This window comes from Pezoporus flaviventris, unplaced genomic scaffold (assembly GCF_033815535.1).
Source record: "Pezoporus flaviventris isolate CSIRO_AGI_PZ_B2104156 unplaced genomic scaffold, CSIRO_AGI_Pfla_v1 ptg000013l, whole genome shotgun sequence".
NCBI lineage: Eukaryota > Metazoa > Chordata > Aves > Psittaciformes > Psittacidae > Pezoporus > Pezoporus flaviventris.
In genome coordinates this window covers 33,397,669-33,416,837 of record NW_026892561.1, presented here as the reverse complement: position 1 = coordinate 33,416,837, position 19,169 = coordinate 33,397,669, and the positions used below count along the sequence as shown (strand labels likewise).

The 19,169-nt window shown below is 45.7% G+C and overlaps 1 protein-coding gene across 1 annotated transcript; it reads right to left on the bottom strand.

The window, feature by feature from the left end:
• Nucleotides 1-945: 945 nt before the first annotated feature.
• Nucleotides 946-10,473, bottom strand: LOC133268858 (uncharacterized). The gene is made up of 15 exons (XM_061452626.1): nt 10,356-10,473; nt 10,007-10,060; nt 9,371-9,421; nt 8,867-8,896; nt 7,739-7,804; nt 7,601-7,644; nt 7,434-7,483; nt 6,454-6,674; nt 6,116-6,366; nt 5,372-5,506; nt 4,933-5,071; nt 4,415-4,468; nt 4,230-4,313; nt 2,815-3,084; nt 946-2,033 (listed from the first exon to the last, which is right to left on the bottom strand). The coding sequence occupies exons 1-15, from the start codon at nt 10,456-10,458 to the stop codon at nt 2,014-2,016; spliced, it is 1,572 nt and encodes a 523-aa protein (XP_061308610.1). The 5' UTR covers nt 10,459-10,473; the 3' UTR covers nt 946-2,013.
• Nucleotides 10,474-19,169: the final 8,696 nt, after the last annotated feature.

Here is a 19,169-nt window from a genome sequence, read left to right as displayed (position 1 = left end):
CTCCTATACTGCCTTCACTGCCCATCGTCACCGGCACCTTGGTCTTCAGCTCTTTTTCCAGGCTCTGCTCTCCCAGCTCTTTAGGAACCCCTAAGTAGTCCCCTCTGGATGCTGAGGGGCTGATGGGACCCTCAGATCTTCCAAATGCTGAGGTGACAGTTGCTATCCTCATCCTCTCACCTCTGCCCCAAGCGCTGGTGTTACCTGCACACCACACTAGCCCTTAAAATGTAATCTTATAAACTCCCACTGCTTGAACTAGGGCCATGGTCCCTACTCCCATGGAACACCCACAGTGTAGATCAAGTTGTAAGGTAAGAACAACCTCACACTTTGGTGCTGTGATGCAATTGCAATATTTCAATTCCTCTGCATGCAAGAAGCATACAAAGCCAAACTGAAGGCCACAGAAATACTTTTTTTTTAAAAAAAAAAAGCCTCTTGATTTTGATGTAAAGATCCTGAATGTTGAAGACCTCATCTCTTCTGACCAGCTGCTATGCTAGCCAGTTACCCTCATTATTACAAATAACCGTCTTATTTCCAGCTCAGATCTACTGATTTTTGCTTTTGACCAGAGAGTCCTATTAGAGCTCTGTTTTTTAGTGGGTATCTTAAAGGTCCCCAGTGGCAATGTCCACCCACTTGCCCCAGAGAGAAGAGCTAAAGGCAGTTCCACCCAGGGATGAAGAGACTCACATCAACCTCCCTGCCCCACAAAGGTTTTTTTTTTCCTCCTAAATACTCCACTGGTAGAAGAGCCTGCCAGGTCCTGGGCACCAACACAGCCCTTTCCTGCAGCCACCCTGTTGGATGTATGCACCAGTGGAGCCTCAAGGGTTGGAAAGATGTCGGAAACATACAACAGCCTTGCAACATTCCATCCAAGAGCTAAAATTAAAATATATATATATATATATATATAAATAAAAAATCATATGTAAATAGTGTAAATGTCTCCTTTTTAATCCTTACTTTGTAAAAGTATGTCTCTTCTTTCATAAACATACGCAGAGGAAGATGATCAAAAGAATCCATGTCTTAGAAACAAGACAATATGCTGCATCAGGTTGCTGCTCTCTTCTGCAAATAAGATTCATTCCAAACATTTTCCAATTCTGCAGTACGTGCATTGCCAACAGAGTAACAGCCTTCACAGACATTTTAGCTTCTCCTATTTTAGTTTAAGCACCTAATTCTATTCAAGTTAAAATTAACCAAGTAAAAAAAAAGTATAAAAAGTTTATAATACTAAAAAAATTATACAACATAAAAAATTATCTCATAAAAATTGAGACAGACTATACAGAAAAGAGTGAAGAGGAAATTCCCAGAGAAAATTCAAAGCTGCCTAGAGTTAATAGTGGTGCTCCCATGAAACCACACTTCAGGTTTTTAGAAAACAGAACCACAGCTTAACAAGGAGTGAATGTACACGAGTATATACAGTAATTATGTATATATACAGTGATTATGCAAAGGAATTTATCTGCAAGTTTAGGATTATTCTTCCCTGATCTTGGGTATCTGTAAGAAGTACAATGTACCACATGATTTTGGCAGTTCAATATTTTTTTAAGGGGACAAAAGTTTCTGTATAACTTTTCTCCCTGTCTTCCCTGATTTAAATAAAAATGTTTCCAGATAATAACCATATACCTGAACAAGGTAAGCTGGTTTCTTCCAGTGTTCATGTCTTTTAGGACTAGCTTAAATGAGACAAAGCAGGGTGGCAGTGTTGGGTTTCCCTGTATGTGAAGCCCGGCACTGCCAGCTGCAATGCTGGGATTCACTACATGAGTAATTGCTCATGCAAGTCTTAAGTGTGCTTACATCCATGCAAAAATTCATTCACATTTCTTGCGAATATTCTGCCTAAACTTTCCGCTCAGTAGTGATGCCTCGCATCTTCCTTCCCAAATCCAAGCAAGATGCAGGGGAAGTGGCCAGAGAAGTATAATGGTCGGCTGGGGAAGCTCCCATCGTTCTACTCCTAGATGCAGCTTCACCAGCTCAGCACTGAGCCGAGAAACCTGAAGAAAGGCAATGGACAAACATACATGGATTATCTGATCTCTTGAAGTTACTGCAATGTTCAGTTGAATAATAAATGCATTAAAACCCTATGAGACAGCACAAGGCTATTGCACAGACAGGTTTGCGAAGGCAAGATGAGCGAGGGAGCACAAGCAGCTCTCCACCCTTTGCAGCCAGGCTGCTTTTAAGGAGAATTAAGAACAGAGTTTTGTCTATTCCAGAAAATAAAAATATATTTAGATTTTAAGTGAGGTTCCCCTTGGCTGGCTGAGTTCTCAGCTCAATGAACAACTTTGGTTTGCAGAAGGTGAAGCAAATGCAAGAAGTCCCACAGAAATGAGTGGGAGCACCCATGGACAGTGAGGAAAAACATACACACACACACAGATCTGCAGGACCAAACCACTAAGTCATCCCTTGGGGGAAAGTGTTAATTTTTGTTCCTAAAATATATACAAGTAAAGACCCAAACATCTCTTCTTAGGACTTCCAGAGAAGACCAAGAATTGGACTAGGTATATAACACTGACCACGACAGCCAGGTCATGCTGAGTACTCTCAACTCAATCAGTGCAAAAATAGTATTTATACCAGTTTCTGAAGGGAAGCATAAAAATGTCAGAAGGAACAAAGTAACTGCTAATATGAGAAGGGAGGTAATTTTTACCTACGTAGTAAAATGTGTACAAGGTATGTGGTAAACTCTATGATGAGAATTCAAAAAATACATCTGAAACAAGCTCATGTAATTAAATAAATGTAATGGGAAGGCAATACCTTGTAGTGCTTGCAGTATCTCATAGGATGCTTTTTCATGGAGACTTTTGTACAAAGCTTCAGCAGTTCCATTGCCTTGTTCTCTGTCTCTCCACTTAGTTAACAGCAGAAATTTTTGCATATTAACTTCATCCTCTGTTGCCTGAATCTGCTCAATGTCTTTCATTTCCATCTGAAGACACTCAATGGCAATTTCTCTCCACTGCCTACCAAACAATTTTGCAATCACCATCAGCTGTTGGTCAGTTAAGGTTCTTGTTTCAATTCCACCTGAAAAGACATAGAACAAAAATCAGATTTAACATTTAGCTTCTTGTTAAACTTGTGAACAAATTACACTGTAGTTCCGTGCATGGCCAGGGGACATACAATGAAGGTAATCTTATTATTTGGATCAGCTGGCAACATCAGACCCCAGCACTGGAGAAAAGAGCCTGAAGGACTGGGAAGCCTAGCTCATGAAGATGACAGCATCTGCTTGCGTGCTGGCTGCTGTAAAGGGTTGGGTTTTTTTTCCCCATCTATAAGCAGCTATTCATCCAGCATATGAACTTCCCTTGGTACATTAGGTTACCAAGCACCCAGAGATTTTAAAACACATAACATTAAGGTTATCCTAAGCGCTTGCTGTCTCACGGCAAGTTCAGATGTCTGCTGCTTTTGAACCCTACAGCTGCCCCAGAAAGGGGATGTTTGTTTTTAATTTCAATGGCTCCGAAACCTCAGCCCGTGCTGTTACACAGACAGAGCCGCCTTCCTTCTCCGTGTCACCACTTACACATAAAACTGAAGGTTTGAGGGATGGAAGCTCTCCCTCTGCTGGCTGCACGTACCCATAAACAAACATGTACCTGGCTACTTCTGATAATTTTTTTCATTTACTTATTGAACTAACATGATTTCTTCTGTATTTTTTTCAAGTAACTACTAGTAAATGAGTAACTTCTGAGTGGGAGCTCCCAGACACCCAGCACTTCTGACCATCAGGACATTACCTATCAACCAACAGTAAATGGGAGCCGATTTTTTCTCAGACAAACTCAGCCTGTTACAGCTCAGGAGATACTCCAAATGCAAAATCTGAGCCATGTAGTGGAAACCCCTTTCAAAAACAGGCACTATTTCCCAGTCTTACAAGACAACTACATTTTAGCTGACCCTTACAAAGGAAACTTCCTAGCTGCTTCTTACCATTTACTTCCTGAGTGAATGACAAGTGTAGCAAAGCATACAAATGAGGCATGAATTCTGCACCTATAAAAGGAGCACTTTCCTCTCCTATATTTCATGCTCAGATTTGTGGAAGTCTTTTAAAAAGTAAGCTCAGGTTCAATTCCAGGGATACAAAAAAAAACAACCAACTAACCAACGAACCAAATAAAAACATTATTACAAATGACACAGAAACACTCCACCTGCTTTATTGCCGGTCCTCTGCTTTTTGCTACATAGCGCATCGTCATCCAAAATGCTGAGGGATGGTTTCCGTTTTTTGACACCTGAGAAGCAAGCAAGAAGTGATGTAACTTCTTTCACATCACTTGGGCAAGCGAGGTACACAAAGAATAGGTAACCCCAACTGATCTTGAAATCAACTTACTGACTGTACTTCTTTTCTGCTCATTTTTGTTCTGATCGTAATGTATCCAGTCACCTGGGAAACAGTTTTCAGAGGAAACAAAAGGTGAGGCAGGAATTCCCATTGCTATGCTCTACATCAAACAATTCTCAGGCACAAAACCAAGCTATTGGGTGGATTCTGGCTGTTGAGCTAAGATTTTGTATAATGAGGTGATTTTTTCCCTCTTATCCAACATGCTGCAGGATGCCATCCATAATATGCAATAGAAACTGCAATCTAATTGTACATTATTCTCCATAAGTAAAACCAAAGCAGAGGAACCTCCTGTAGCCTTCACTTGCTCGTGAGGGATTCTGCAGGTTCCTGCAACATCCCCTACATAACCTCCCATAGCACTTTGGTATTTTATTATTTTGAGCTCCAAACCTCATGATTTTTACAGCAGAAATTTAGACATATCTAAAGGCTGAATTATACCCTAACTCCTGCATCTTTTCAGCAGGAACAAACTAGTCATGGGAAGACCAAAGACTCACTCTCTCTGAGTTTTGCTTTCCATACAGTCGCATCAGACTCCAGCTCAATCAAAGACAAGGTGAAGTCATCAGGTTTCTCCAAGTAGACTTCAATGTAACTTTTTAGTTTCAAGAGAGATCCATCAACAAATTCAATTTCCTATACAATGTAAATATGTTAAAAATAAATATTTAACCAAAACATAAAGAGGAAATATTTGGCTGTTGTCACAGGTCTGAGCCCAACTCCAGTCTCCCCAGAGAGATGCTGTTGAACTTAGCATCAGGATTTCTTCCCAAAATTTTACAGCTCTAAGGAGCAAATGCTTTCTACAGTGATAGCAAATGAATGTGAAATATGCTCTTAGTGCCAGTGCAGGAACATACAAGAAAGGTGATTTTGTGCCATGTTTCTAATGAAGCTGCAATGCATGAAATGAGGGCTGTGTAAAGGACTTACCTCTGGAGTTACTTCAGCTTCTGGCTCACAAACTAATCTATACCTCTTTCCCTTCTGTAGTAATTTTTGGCACACAGGGGGCTTGTCAATTTTAATGAATTTCTTATTTGAATGTTTTACAGTTCTTGAGATATCCTAAAATTTAAAAAGATGATTTAAAGGTTACTTCAGTAAAGGAATTAACATTTAAGGCCTGTGTTAATGTGGTTCCTTGGGCTTTTCTGTGGCCTCAGCTCTATAGAACAGCTGTGACCTGTTCCACAGGGCAAACTTTACAGAAAACTGTGCACTAAACACCATGCTTACAAAACATCACATAAACCTCTTCAGCTATTGTGCTCTATAGGTGAAATTAGACAAAAGAGATCACAATCCAAATAAAAGGAAAGTTATTTGTTGCTGTCCTCTTCTAGCGGTTGACTATGTATTGTAAGGGGGAAAGGATGGGAGGACAAGAAGCTCTTTCAGGTATAAATCCTGAGCTCTGTGGATTCTGGTGGCAAACAGGTTTCTTTTTATAGCAGCTCATGAATGAACGTGTTGGCCAGTATAATTACTTAAACACCATTTCCTAACTTGGCAGACCTTTTTGGTATGGAAATCTCATAGAGATAGATATAGCTTTGCATGCAAACACTGGGGAAGGAGAAGAACATCTCTTCGCCATACCCCATCCTCCATGTAGCACCCCTATAACCAGCCCTGACAGCATTTCTGCATCACATCATGCTACACAAGGTATACCTTTATAAAGGAGTCGTTGTTTGTAGCCACGTAGACACGAAAGGATAAGGAGGGATGCTCGTCAACAACTTTGTAGAGGATGACAGCGCCGTGGTACTGCACCGGCTCCTGGCTCTGAATGAGAGGTCCCACCGGTGAGAGCGAGCTCACCAGCCACTTCACGTGCGAGGCTGAGTAGTCAGCTGAGGGCTCAATAGCTGCACCCTTGCCTTTGATGTGCAAAACCTTGAAGGCCATGCCAGCGCCATGATCTGCAGGGACACATGGATTCCTAAGCACCTCCTGCACCGGAGGGCTGGCAGCCTTCCGCACCCACCGGGCCAGTGGCCAGTACTCACCACCAAGGCAGAGGGAGTGAGGAAACTGGATGGAGGTAAGAGCAGGGGCCAAGTCACAGCGCACATCGAAGAGGGGGCCGCCCACAATCCATGGCTTTTCCACGAGGTTGGCATATTTGCTCCAGGATAAGAGGGAGTATGTGATTTTGACGGCTTTCGTTACCTCAAAAATCAAGCCTGTGAGGCTGCACTGGTAAGTCCCCTCTGTGTCCAGATGCATTCTGACATGGGGAAGAGCAACCCAGTTAGTTTGGTTTCCACTGCCTAGTAAATACCACAGAAATACGTTTGCAAGGGATAACCGAGAAACTCCCTTCACAACAAGCACAGAGAACTTTATCTGAATAGCACAGAGGCCACTGCTTTTTTTCCTCTTGTCTCCACATTTAAACTGTCACTGAACCGTTAAAAACTACCCAGGAGCACCCAGTGCATGCAAAATAGCTGTAATGAACATTCTGCATAGCATTTCCTGCAAATAAGGCAGCTGCTTCTACACAAACGCTCAGCCCAGCTCCCACCAATGTCAGAGCCAACATCGTACACTGACAACATCTACATCATACATGGACAACACCAGCCACACAGTGTCAACATCAAGGTCACACACTGATGACAACTTCCAAGCCAGAGAGGAGAAAAAGGCTGGGATCCAAAACGCAGGATCAGTGCAAAGGGAGAAGACAACTATTCTTGTGAAGCAGGGCAAGACCCCTCATGCGATCCAGACTAAAACAAGCACATAAAAATGCACCTGATTTTAATTACTGCCGCAAGACAAGGCAGGAGCTTTCTTGGACCAAGATTTGGAGGCAGCACAGGCAGCTGCTCTACATTGTTTTTCTTTAAGAATTTGAGGGCATCTTCCAGCATACCTGCAATTGCATTTGTGCAGCAAATAAACTGTTTTCCCACTTAAAGCAAAGACAGAAGTATCTTGATATGTACATGTATACCCATTATATTAAAGAAATCCATACATATATTGTCCTCCAGCAAGTCTCCTAGGGGTCACTTGCTCCTTCTGTCCCTATAAATAGATTAAAAAAGAAAAAAAATATAACTAAAAAGGTGATGGAAGAGCAGAATTACAATTTGCAAATTACCCCATGCAAAGTGTGCGCACTGGGGGTTTTTATAAACGTACATTTTCATTTCTGCAGTGCTCACAGGGTGGCAGGCAGTTCACTTCTAGTGAGAAAAGAGGAAGATCATTAAAAGCAAAGTAATTAAACACTCGGGGGAGGGGGGGGGGGGGAACAAAAAAACACAAACAAAAGCCAGCCCTCAAGAGATCCATCACTACCTGAGTCATTGCAGCAAGGTAGTGATTCCCTCTCCTGTTCTTCATCTACAAAAAAGAAGTTTGCAGCAATTACCTCAGCCTCCAGCAGATTTTGCTCCCATGTTCAGAAAGGACAACCCACCAATTTCATTATCTTACATTCACAAAAACCTAAGGAGAATATTCCTAGGACTACGTTCTTGAACACACACTTGCACACCTGCAAGTGCAGGCTTGGCACAGGGATGAAGATGAATACCAGGATATAATTTCTGTCAAAAGCTCATCACTTGCCCAAATGACTGAGAATTTTCACAAGGGTTAAAAAGATTCACCCCCAGGATAAGTCTCATTGTGCCAAGTGCAAAGTTCAACCACCTGGCACGGAAGTTGGCAGCAGCACTCCTAGTGAGCAGGTAATCACACTATTTACAGTGTATTCGTCTCCAAAGTGCTTGAATTCTCTTTAACCCCCAACAAAATCAAAAGCAAGCACAGACACATCGAGTGGAAGCTTTTAGCCTGAAGGGTGGATTTTGCAGGAGCCGAGCGGCAGAGCTGCTGTGACAAGGTGTAAGGCAGGGCTGGCTGCTGGTGTGCTGCTTGCCTCTGCTCCCTGTCCCACTAACACTCCCCTGCAAAGCCAGGACGCCAGGCAGGCTGTCACAAAGTCATCCTGGGACATCAACACCCCCCGGAGCAGGCAGATGTGGGAGAGGCAGAAAATGTATTGCTGCAGCGAACAGCCTGGAAAACATCAGGCAAACACCACCCAGTGTTTTGGCTCCCTTCCTGCAGCCATGCTATTTCAGGCCCTGAGCTGCAGAGGGGTTGCAGTGACGCGGGGCCACTTGGGATGAGTGGAAGCTCACTTCAGCTCCTTCCAGCATTGCCCTGCACCCACAGCCCTCCATTTGCAGAGGCAGAAAGCGTGCAGCTCACATGCACCCTGTGCCCCTCCTTCCTGGGTATGCTCTCTAGCAAGTTGTTGTAACAAAAGACATGGAGGTGACAGCCAGGCCAGCTCTAAGTCACTTTCCTGCCATCACGTACCATTACCCTCGTGCATCGCTTATCTGTGCTGGCCTTGTAAGACAGATAAAAGGAACAGAATAAAAGCACACTCACCTGACTTTCTTCCATCTGACTCCTCCGCATCTGATGAGAAAAAGCTTTGTAATTATTTCATTAAAGACTACCAATCTTGTATGAAACCAGAATAAACTGCCAGTGGTGTAACCCATATAAGCAAAAACCCGCAGGCTTTTCATCAACAGCAAACACTTCCTTTAATTGTTTTCCTGTCCATCCTGTTTTGCCACTTTTACTGTCAAATTTTAAGCAGATTTATAGCCTCTTGGTGTTTGGACAACTACTGTGTTGTAAAAACATCTGCGTGTATTGTGTCTCTGAGGCTAAAGCAACATTAGCTGCTGCTCTTCTATTATTGCTTTGCTCAAAACTGAATGGTTAGAAAATCATTTCCTCACAAAAATATCATTCTGCTTTTCAGCATGCAATCACTGAATTGTTAGACAGTAACCTTGAGGCTATTCTCATAAAAAACAGCTGGTTTAAAGCAAGCATACATCTTCAAAAGAGATAATACATAAGTCACAATGCAATGCTCACCTGATTCCTCTTCTGAGGTACTGCTAGAGCTGTGTTCTGAACTGTCCTCTCCTTAACAAAATTACATCCCATTAGTCACAGGCAGAATGAAATAAAGCAATGCCACAGGTAACTAAAAGGATACAACTAAAAGTTTAAATACAACAGGCTGGTCAGCAAGTTAGATAATGTAACAGAATAGAAAAAATACTGAGGTGGAGGAGCATCAGCGCATCAAACCCCAGCATGAGAGGGGACTTAGGGGCCACCCGCTCCCTTCTAAGGGGTACATGTCATGTTCAAGATGCTTAATGTTAATGTTTTATACAATGTGGGTCTATTTTGGACCTCCACTTGTGGCACATCCCAGTTCACCCACTTAAATTATGGTTTTCTGTGGCACACATGTGAAGAGGGAGAAGCACTGCTGGGAGGTGGTGTGTCCCATCAGTGACATGACTCATGTGGATGCGCCATAGGTGGCTTTAATAATTATTCTGACAAAGTTGAAGAGAAACCAGTATTGCAAAGGAAGTGGCTTGAGGAGCTGCAGCAATGCATATGCTGTGTTTTTATCATGTTGTAGGGAAATGGTGGAGCAAGGCTGGCCACACCACCCCACATGCAGGGAAAGCCCTCAGCCACTTGTGTGCTCACCTGCTGGGTGCTCCTCAGTGGAGCTTTCTCCCTCTGCACCACCAGCCACCATCTCTGCAAAAGAAAAGTCACTGGGAGTTATAGGCTTGAAAAAGATTTAACTCCTCTTGACACTTTTGCATTATGCAGATCAGAGGAAGGGAATATATAGTAGGAATGGTGAATTTTAAAAATTGGTATAAAAAAATCAGAGCTCTTACCCATTCACTTAAGGCATTACACCGTGGTTTTTAAAGTGTTTTTAAAGCAATTTTTAAAGCCAGCAGTTACTGTCATTTCCATCCTAAAGGACAGGCATTTCTCATAACAATTCCCTTTCGAAGTGCTGTATTTCACAAAGTTACTGTACCTTTTTCGTCTGAAGAGACAGACTCGGCTCCGCTGAAAGACAAAATGGGAAATACATGAGCAGATCTGTCAGATCTGTCCTGCACTTCCACACAAGTGGGCATTCACCTGCCAGCATTGCTCCCTGGCTTTGACCTGGGGAGGTCACCTTGTAAGGTAACTTAAGGTGAGGGGCTGGTGATTAAAAATTCTCTATTATCATGCTCTTTACCCATGTCCCTGGCTCTTGCCCTGACCCTACAAGGGGCAAGTGACTCTGCTACACAGGTTTCCCACTGGCACAAGCCCTTGCCCCTGGCCCGGCCTGGCCCCCTCTGCAAAGTGCCTGGACTTTGGTCAGTTTTGGTAGCAATCCAAACAATCTTCCTCAGCAAGGCACAAAGCTCTGCTAAACACTGTGGCCCAGATGTGACAGATGACTCGAACAGACCCCATCAAACATTTGTGGCCCATGGTAAATTCAGACTGACCTTCAGTCTCCATTCGCCCCTGGAAAGGGGAAGTGTGCCGGTTTTATCATTTGTGGTCAAAGATCGGGTCTGGAAACCTTTCCATGGAGCTCCACAAAGGTCCACAATGTCCTTCCTGCAGCCCCACTGAATAACCACCATAAAAGCTGCTGCTGAGGAAGACAGTTACTATAAACCAGCAGGTGACATCCAGCTCTCCTTTGTTTCAGTGGCACAAGCAACGTCTCAGCCCCTCTGCCCTGCCAGTGGGCAGCTGAGGCAGCAGCTGTACGCCAGAGTACCTTTCCCCTGCCTTTCTGAAGGCAGGAGAGGGATTTCCCTGCTACCCTGGAAATGCTGAGGGATACTGATGATGGCAAAGCAGCAGTCGGGTGCCGCTGGGGTGAGTGGGCATCACTGCAGGGGTCAGAGCCTTGTCCACTGCACTGGACTGAGACAAATGGACTGGGACAGTTCAACCACAAAATTAAAACATAAAAAATTAATAGTGGTAAATGGAAGAGGCAGGACAATAAACCCCGTAATGTATGGTCGAGGCACCAGGCAAAGCGATGCAAGCAAGGGAAGTCCTTGGACAAAGCACAGCAAAAGAGGTGGCTGCATGGGAATGCTCCCACACAGCTCAGAGCTGTAGGAGTTTGTCGGTCAAGGGCAGCGAAAGCGGTGCTGTGGCCAGTTAGATATGCAAGAAAAGCTGGGTAAGGGTTTCATCGCTGGCATAAATGGGAAATTACACAACAGGGATTGTGCTTCCAAACTGTATCTTAAAAAATATATATAAATAAATAAATAAATAATCACATAGTATCTACAAGATCTGGAAAAATCCTGCAAATACCCAAGAACTGCACCTTAGCAGTTGCCGTTTGCGCAACCCTTCCACCAGGTGCTGGCTTACTAAATACCGTTTGCCTGCAGCAGGCTTCACACCCCCTCACAGCTGCATTTCCCTCCTCCTAAGCTAAAAAACACACTCCAGAGGAGAAAAGCATGAAGAAAAAAATCAAACAGCCCTATTCAGTGTAAGAAATTGCCCGCAATTAGTTACCACAGGGAAGAAAGGCATTGCCCCCACAACCCCTGCTCTGCAAGAGCTGCAGGGTCACAGGGTTATTTCCCATCCCCACTGAAGCAAAACAGCGGGCACAGCTTTAAGGGGCTAGAGATAAATAGGTTCGTTTCTCCACGGCCCCAGCTGCCGCCTGTTGCGGCAACAGCCAAGGGCAGCACAGCCGAGGGAGCAGAGCCGGGGAGGAGGGCAGCCGGGGCGGGGCGGGGCGGAGCGCAGCGCTAACGGCGCTGACTCGCCTAGCGCCTTTGTTTGCTGAAGGAGAGGATGCCGAGCGGGACCGGGACCTGGCCTAGCAGCGGGGGTGCTCGGAGAACCCCGCTGCAGGTGCAAGGGTGGGTCTGATGACCCAAATCCGCTAAGGATGTTTTTCTGGGGGGTGGAGTGGGGGAAGACCCTCTGGCTTTGTGCCAGCGCGGGGCAGAAAACCTTCGCTGGGGTACGGCAAGGTGGGGGAAATGGGGGGACGGGTACCAATGGGGAGGGGGTGTGATGCTGGGGGGACGAAGGAAGGGGTGGAAGGGAAGGCTGGGGACTGAAGGAAACAGGAGGATGCTGGGGGAGGTGAAAGGGGGGTCCTGGGGCTGCAGGAAACAGGAGGATGTTGGGGGAGGTGGAAGGGGGGGCTGGGGTTTGGAGAACACGGGAGGATGCTGAGGAATGCAGATGGTGCGGGGGGATGGGGACGGTGCCGGAGGGATGCTGGGGGGATACAGGGAGAATGCTGGGGGACATCGGGAGAGGCTGGGGGTGCAGGTGGGGCTTCGAGAGAGGCTGGGGGGGGCAGGTGGGGTTTCGGGAGAGGCTGGGGGTGCAGGTGGGGCTTCGGGAAGGGCAGCGGATACGGTGGGGGCACCAGGAGGATGGTGGGGGAGGATGCAGGTAGGGGGATGCCGGGGAGAACCGCGGTGGGAGGCAGCCAGGACCCCCGCTCACCTGCCAGGCTCCTGCCCGCGGCGGGACATTGCGTCGGGAGGCGGGAACCGCGAGCCGCGCGGGCTTGGAGCGCGCCTGACGCGACACACAGGCTCCGCCCCCCCGTGCAGAGGTCTTCCTCTCCCCCAGCCCGGCCGCGGAGAGCGCGTCCGGCCCCGCGCGTGGTTGTGGTGCCGCAAGGACGGGGCCCGCTCGCGGAGGTTTGGAGGTGAGGGCGGGGGTGCGCTGCTGTCTGTCTGTCTGTGTGTGTGTGTGTGTGTGTGTGTGTGTGTGTGTGTGTGTGTGCGTGTGCCATACCCATGCCCCTATACATCTGGCGCGTACACGCACGTGTGCACCAGGTGCTGCACAGGCACGCTGGCTATGCATGTGCTGTATAGGTGTTGTCTGTAAACACACTATGTATGTGTACTATGTACGCTACTAATGTACTAGACATATGCTATACAGACCTATACACACATACGCATATGTGTCGCTTATATGCACACCTTCTTGTCAGTATAGATACAGATATATATGGTATACCTATACCTTCGTAAATATATATACAGAACATATTAGTTATTATATGGAGAATAAAATAGAAGGCATTGTGTGCACGGCTTACCTATTTAACAGCTATAGGTATATGATATTATATGCAGTAAAACACCCCACCGCAGCGCACACAGGGTGTTTGGCCCCGCCCTCACACCGAGCTGCTGGGCCAGGCACCAGAGCCCGTCCATGCTGCTGGGAGATGGCAGTTCGTGCCCCAGCTCGGGCACACAGGCTGGCACAGCAACCAGGTCCCTGGCTGGTGCTGTTAGGGAACCCAGGCAACAAACACAGGGCAGGAAGGCGCTGCCTTTGACGGCGGCTGTGCCACTCCCGTTTCCCCATGCTAACCCTGCGGGCAGGCTGGGCATGAGGAATGCCAGTGCCCAGGGCGGCCTTGGCAGCACCTGCCATCTTCTGCTGGGGGGAAACACCGTCGCCAGCTCCACACGCTGCTGGGACGTTCAGGGTGAGAAAATGCCAGTTGGTTTGTCAGGATCTGCCTCTGAGATGCAGAGTTGCGTGTGAAAAACAAAACCAAAAGAAAAACAAAAACAAAAGAGAGACAAAACCCAACCCAAACCTGCAGCAGAACGTAAGTAATTTTGTATTCTTTCAAGAAAGGGAATATAAGCTTCTCCACCAGAAGCACTTTGGTAGTGGAATGCTCCTGGAGCATCACAGGTGCTGCACTGTTTCAAGCCACAAGCTCATCCAGCCCCAGCCGTATCTCAGCACCATCTTTGTGCCAAACCCAAAGCAGGTCCTGGGCACAGGTGAGGTACCGGTGCACCCCTTTTGTGTCTGCCCAGGGCACACACCAAAAAAAAAATATAAGCTCTATAAACAAGCATAAGTGTATAAGTAAACAGTCTCCAATTGGTGTTCCAGATACCTTTGAAGGGCGCAGTTCCCACCTCCTCCAGTGCTGGGTATACACGAGCTGGATGTGGCCCTGCCCCTCTCCTCCAAGCACCCAGCCACAGTCCTTGCCTGCCACTGCATCCTGCCAGTCCCATGCTGCCAAACAATTCTGGAACATCCATATCCTCAGAAAAAATGTGCAGGAACAAGCTATGATGCTCAGGCTGCAAAGGGCACTCGTAGAACAGTGACTGAGACCCAACCAAATAACAAAACCATTTAATGTTACTGGAAAAGCGACATAAAAGGTCAGTTTGGGCAGAGGTGCACAGGACAGAGAAGTCACTGAAGGAAATCCCCTTGCAAGCAACACCATACTGCTGGGCCAGGCACTGGCAAATCCAGCCTGGAACAAACTAAAGGAGGCAGAAAAAGTTTGTGAAACAATGGCAGGAGTTTGAAAGTGAAAATAAGTGCCCACAGTAGGACACAATGAAGAGTAAATAAGAAGAAAAACAAAAAAAGCAAGATGGAAGAGAAACAAGAAATGGAAGATGGCTGTGGAATGCAGAGGGTTTGGGCTGGCGATTTTGTCTGTCCTGGCCCCATCCACCCAGTGCTTGCTAAGGGTGCCTGTCCTGAACCATTATTTTCCTGACTTTTTCCAGACATTCTCAGAATTAAATTTAAAAAAATATATTCATGTAATCAACATCCTGATAACTGTGCCAACAAATTATTCATAAATTACCCCATGGCAGGCTCAGCCCAGCATGCATTGTTTGTAGAGTCGCACAGCAGCTGCATCGCCTGGTCCAAAACACTCAAATTAAGTCTTTTCCTATGGGGGCCTGATTTACCACCGGCAAATTCCAGTCCAGTTTTGCAGCACCAACCCTTTACCAGTTCAAACTGGAGTCATGCAGTGGTGGTGGTGAAGAGAGGTTTTGAATTCAACTTCCCAAAGCATAAATTGTTTTTCTTTCAAGGACAGGGATAGTGATCACTGATAGTGATTTCTGGGTAGCATGAATGGTATTTGATAATCTAGTTCTTCCCACAGAAGGAGAAAGTTGATCTCTTTATTGCAACTCAGACAAGTACTCACAGGCAGCACCATGGGGTTTTCCTGCCTCACCTCTCCAAGAGGAAGCACGATTTCCCTATTGCTGAGGTCTGCTGAGGGAACCCTTTCCAAGACTCCACAGAGGGTTCAGGTTGCAGATTCTGAGATGCTGTCAGATTTTTCTGAGGGTGTCAGACACTTTTCACCTCAAAATCAGGCTCTGTTTGAGCTGTTCGGGCAAGTACCACGAACACAGCCACCCAGAGCTAACCAGAGCATCCTGACCCTCTTACAACCCCTCCTCGATTGCAGATATATCCCCCGAACCCTGTCTCTGTCCCAGCCATCAATGCCACTTCCACTGGAGACTACCCGATTTTATAAATGGAGACAAGTCACATAAACACAGTAATATGTGCCAAATACATGGCAGGTAGCAGTTTGTCTGAGGGGTGAGATTTGACCAGGGTTTTCAGAAGCGGGTTTTTCAGCATTGACGTTGAGAATGACACTTTTAATTATTGTTATTATAATAATTATTATTAAAGGTCATTATAAATTATATTCTTCTTGTTATTATTTAGAACACTCTCCACATTTACTTTTGGGTACTACTTGAGCAACTACTGTATTTACCAGAGTACTTACAGAAAACAAGAAGGAGGTATAAACAAAAGTGATGTAAATGCTCCTGAGTCATCCACTTCATGGTCCCAGGTATTTTTCTGCCCAAGCCAGCCATGACACACTGAGTCACAAGGCTGAAGGATTTTCAGTGCTCGAGTTGATTCTCACCTCCTCAGTGGTCCCATAATTTTTAAGAAAAGCTTAATCAGCAATCTTGCTTTTTTCGGCTCACCATGCACCATCCCAGTACAACAGTACATGTGTTCCAGCCATGTATAGGATCATTAAAATGTGTGCAAAGCAAGAGAATTTGTTTGAATATGTTCAGAGAACAGCTATTCACATATTCATACATTAATTTGTGAGAGTACCCTGTGCCAAAATTCAGATGTGGGCTGTGATTGTTAGCTCAGGACAAGACATTATACTCCATGGTTAAATCCCCTTTGTCAGGAAATGAGATCTTTTCATTCAAATGACAAAGGAGTCACATACTTCGCATGCAATTCCTTTGCAATTAGCTTAAGTGTGGAATTAGCCATGTTCAAATTAGAGGGGCAGCATCTGGTCAGTCTTCCAAAGCCTGGAACTTTTCCTCATTCCTACATGTCCCCTGTGCCCCTAATAAACTGCTTGCCTTGAAACCCCATCGCCAGCTTTGCCTAAGCGCTGACCAGGTCATTATTCATTATTACGAAATTAGATTTTTGCTCTCCAGCTCTTGCTCCATATTCAAGTTAAACATGCTCTTCCTGCAGCTGTGGGACCATTACTTATTGATAGCAGAAGAATTATGTCCTGCCCCTAAAAGGCAGGAATCAATTTTAATACTGTAAGTTCCCAATAGCTACATCTTCCTCCTCAGTACTGTCATGTATCACAGCAAGACATCTTGATTCAAGGTGAAACCATCCCCTAAATATTTTCCAATAGCTTTCTGCTGGTACATTTACTTATCTGGCACCTACAGCTGCATTTCTGCAGGCGATAGGGTCATGGGTTGTTGTACGGCTCCAGCGTTTGGCAAGTGGTCAGGGGTGAAGAAGGGAAACGGAGCCCACCAGTACTGGAACCAGGGCTGGTGGTCCCAGGCAATGGGATGGAGGCCTCACGCCCACCACTGAAAAAATGCTGTGGTGCTGCTGTTCCCTATGGCAGCTCTGGTGGCCCAGTGCAGCTGGAGCCCATGCCCCAGACAGAGTCCTGTGCCTGCACCCCTCTGAGAGAGAGTAAATAACATGAATTGTGTTTCAGGATCCCCATACTATCATACCCAGACTCTTACACCAGCTCCTGTCCATTGCAGAAGAGGCTGACCAGCCATCTCATTTCTGCAGAGATGAGGAAAACAGCACCGGGGAAAGGGGGAGATGATGAAGGGGAGGACGAAGAGGGAGCTCCAGCCTTGTTAAGCCATTGAGATAAGAGGATTTATCAGCAGAGGTGCTTTGCTTGGCAGATTTGAGACTGAGGATGTGTGCCCCTGGTCCCCAAACCCCTTTAAGCTGCCTCAGCATCGTTTTTGGCTGCCGCTGAACCGAGCCTTACCAGCACCAGCACGCATCCGTCTGCAGATGGCAACAGCTCCCCGGCCCCAGCAGCAAGAACAGCAGCTCACTGGGGAGGAAAAGGGCTCATTTCGTTGAATAAATAAATAAACAGATAGATAGATAAATGCTTCATTGCGGGGATGAGAGCGTCACGGAGGAGGCAGCACTCAGTTAATGGTAGGAAAGGGCTCACTGGAAAGCTCCTGAGCTCCTACTTCATTGCTCAGTTCCCAACATGTTATCTTGTAAAGCAGAAATATGTGAGATTTGTAGATACAGTTTTTATTCAGTTTCCAGCACTTAATTTTTCTATTACAGAAGCTTCTCTGGCCACATCCCATACCCTGTGCATCAGACGTACAGACACGGCCCCATGTATACCCTAGCATATGACAAATCAATCTCACACTCGCTTTTTTGACAGCTGAAGCTTCAGGAAGCTTTATTCATATTTTAATTAAAAATATTTAAGTTAAAAAGCACAATTCCCGGTGACATGACTCTGAAAGTGCTGTGGTGCTGTGTCACTCCAGCATTACTGCTGATGTGGGCTTGGGTCTCTACTCCGTCTCCCAGTGAAGCAGATGCTGACTGGTACTTCCCACTTGGAAATAAACCCAGTTGCTTTAAGAGGCTTTTTTTTGCTACTTTTGTTATTTGGAATTTGATTTTTGCTGAAATAAAAGGCTGCTGTTTGCAGTGAGAGCATGCAAGGAGAAAGGAGGACTTCGAGCCAGTAAAGAAGAGGAAGGAAACCAGAGGAACTTGCTGGATGCAGCAGAAAGGACAGACAAAACCTCTGGCTGAGGCTCTAGGGAGACGGGAAGCACGGTTGAAAGGAAGGTCAGCTGAGCACAGGAGGGAAATGAAAACGAAAAGAGGAGGGAGAAATGGAGTTTTAGCCTCAGACATGTGTCAGCCTCCTCAGTAAAATATGTATAAAGGGGCATCAAAATATTTGAGAAGGTGGTGGCCAGAAAGTCGGTGTTTCTCCTCAAAATGATATCCAGGGACCCCCAGGAGAGGTCACACACCACAGCCACAGCAAATATTCCTGGATTTTAGCTAAAAGAAATACAGCCGTCATCAGCAGGGGACGGATCCCAACGCCTCCATCTGCATCCTGCTTTATTTCTGATTTCATAATTGCATACAGGCCTTTGTATAATATACAGGCATTGGCTGGTTTTCATTTCCACTAACTTCTCTGCAGACAGGCTTTTGTCTGGAAGCTGTAAATGAAAACATCACACATATATAACCATTTGTGACACCGTGTCATCACTTGGAGAAGTAATTACAAACAGCCATCTTCTTGTAGCTGAAAAAGCCATAAATATGTTGCTGGAGTTCCTACTACACAGAAATTGGTGAACACCTGTGTCTCATAATTATGCCACCTGTATTTACTGGATATTCATTGTATTTACTCCATTCTGCTCCACATCATGTGCTCGTCCTGGATCCCCAAGAGATGACGAAAACTGCAGGATGCTTCATGCCTTCATTTGCACTGAAGCACTTGCTGAGATGCCGTGCATGGCACAGGAAGGGATGAGGATGCTCTGGGCTCAGACTCACACATTTTTAATCTCTTCTTTAATCGTATTTAACTGGTAAAAAGCCCCACACTGATAGACGGGCACTGCACGTGAACTGTGCACTTTGAGCTTTCCATCTCCATTGAAAAAAA

Excerpts from the sequence above, each read along its gene's own strand:
- LOC133268858 (XM_061452626.1), bottom strand. The coding sequence starts at position 10,458 with ATGCCCACTTGTGTGGAAGTGCAGGACAGATCTGACAGATCTGCTCAT. Across the intron at positions 10,061-10,355 it reads TGTCTCTTCAGACGAAAAAG|AGATGGTGGCTGGTGGTGCA; the intron begins GTACAGTAACTT and ends TTTCTTTTGCAG. Across the intron at positions 4,314-4,414 it reads GCAGAAAAGAAGTACAGTCA|GTGTCAAAAAACGGAAACCA; the intron begins GTAAGTTGATTT and ends CTTGCTTCTCAG.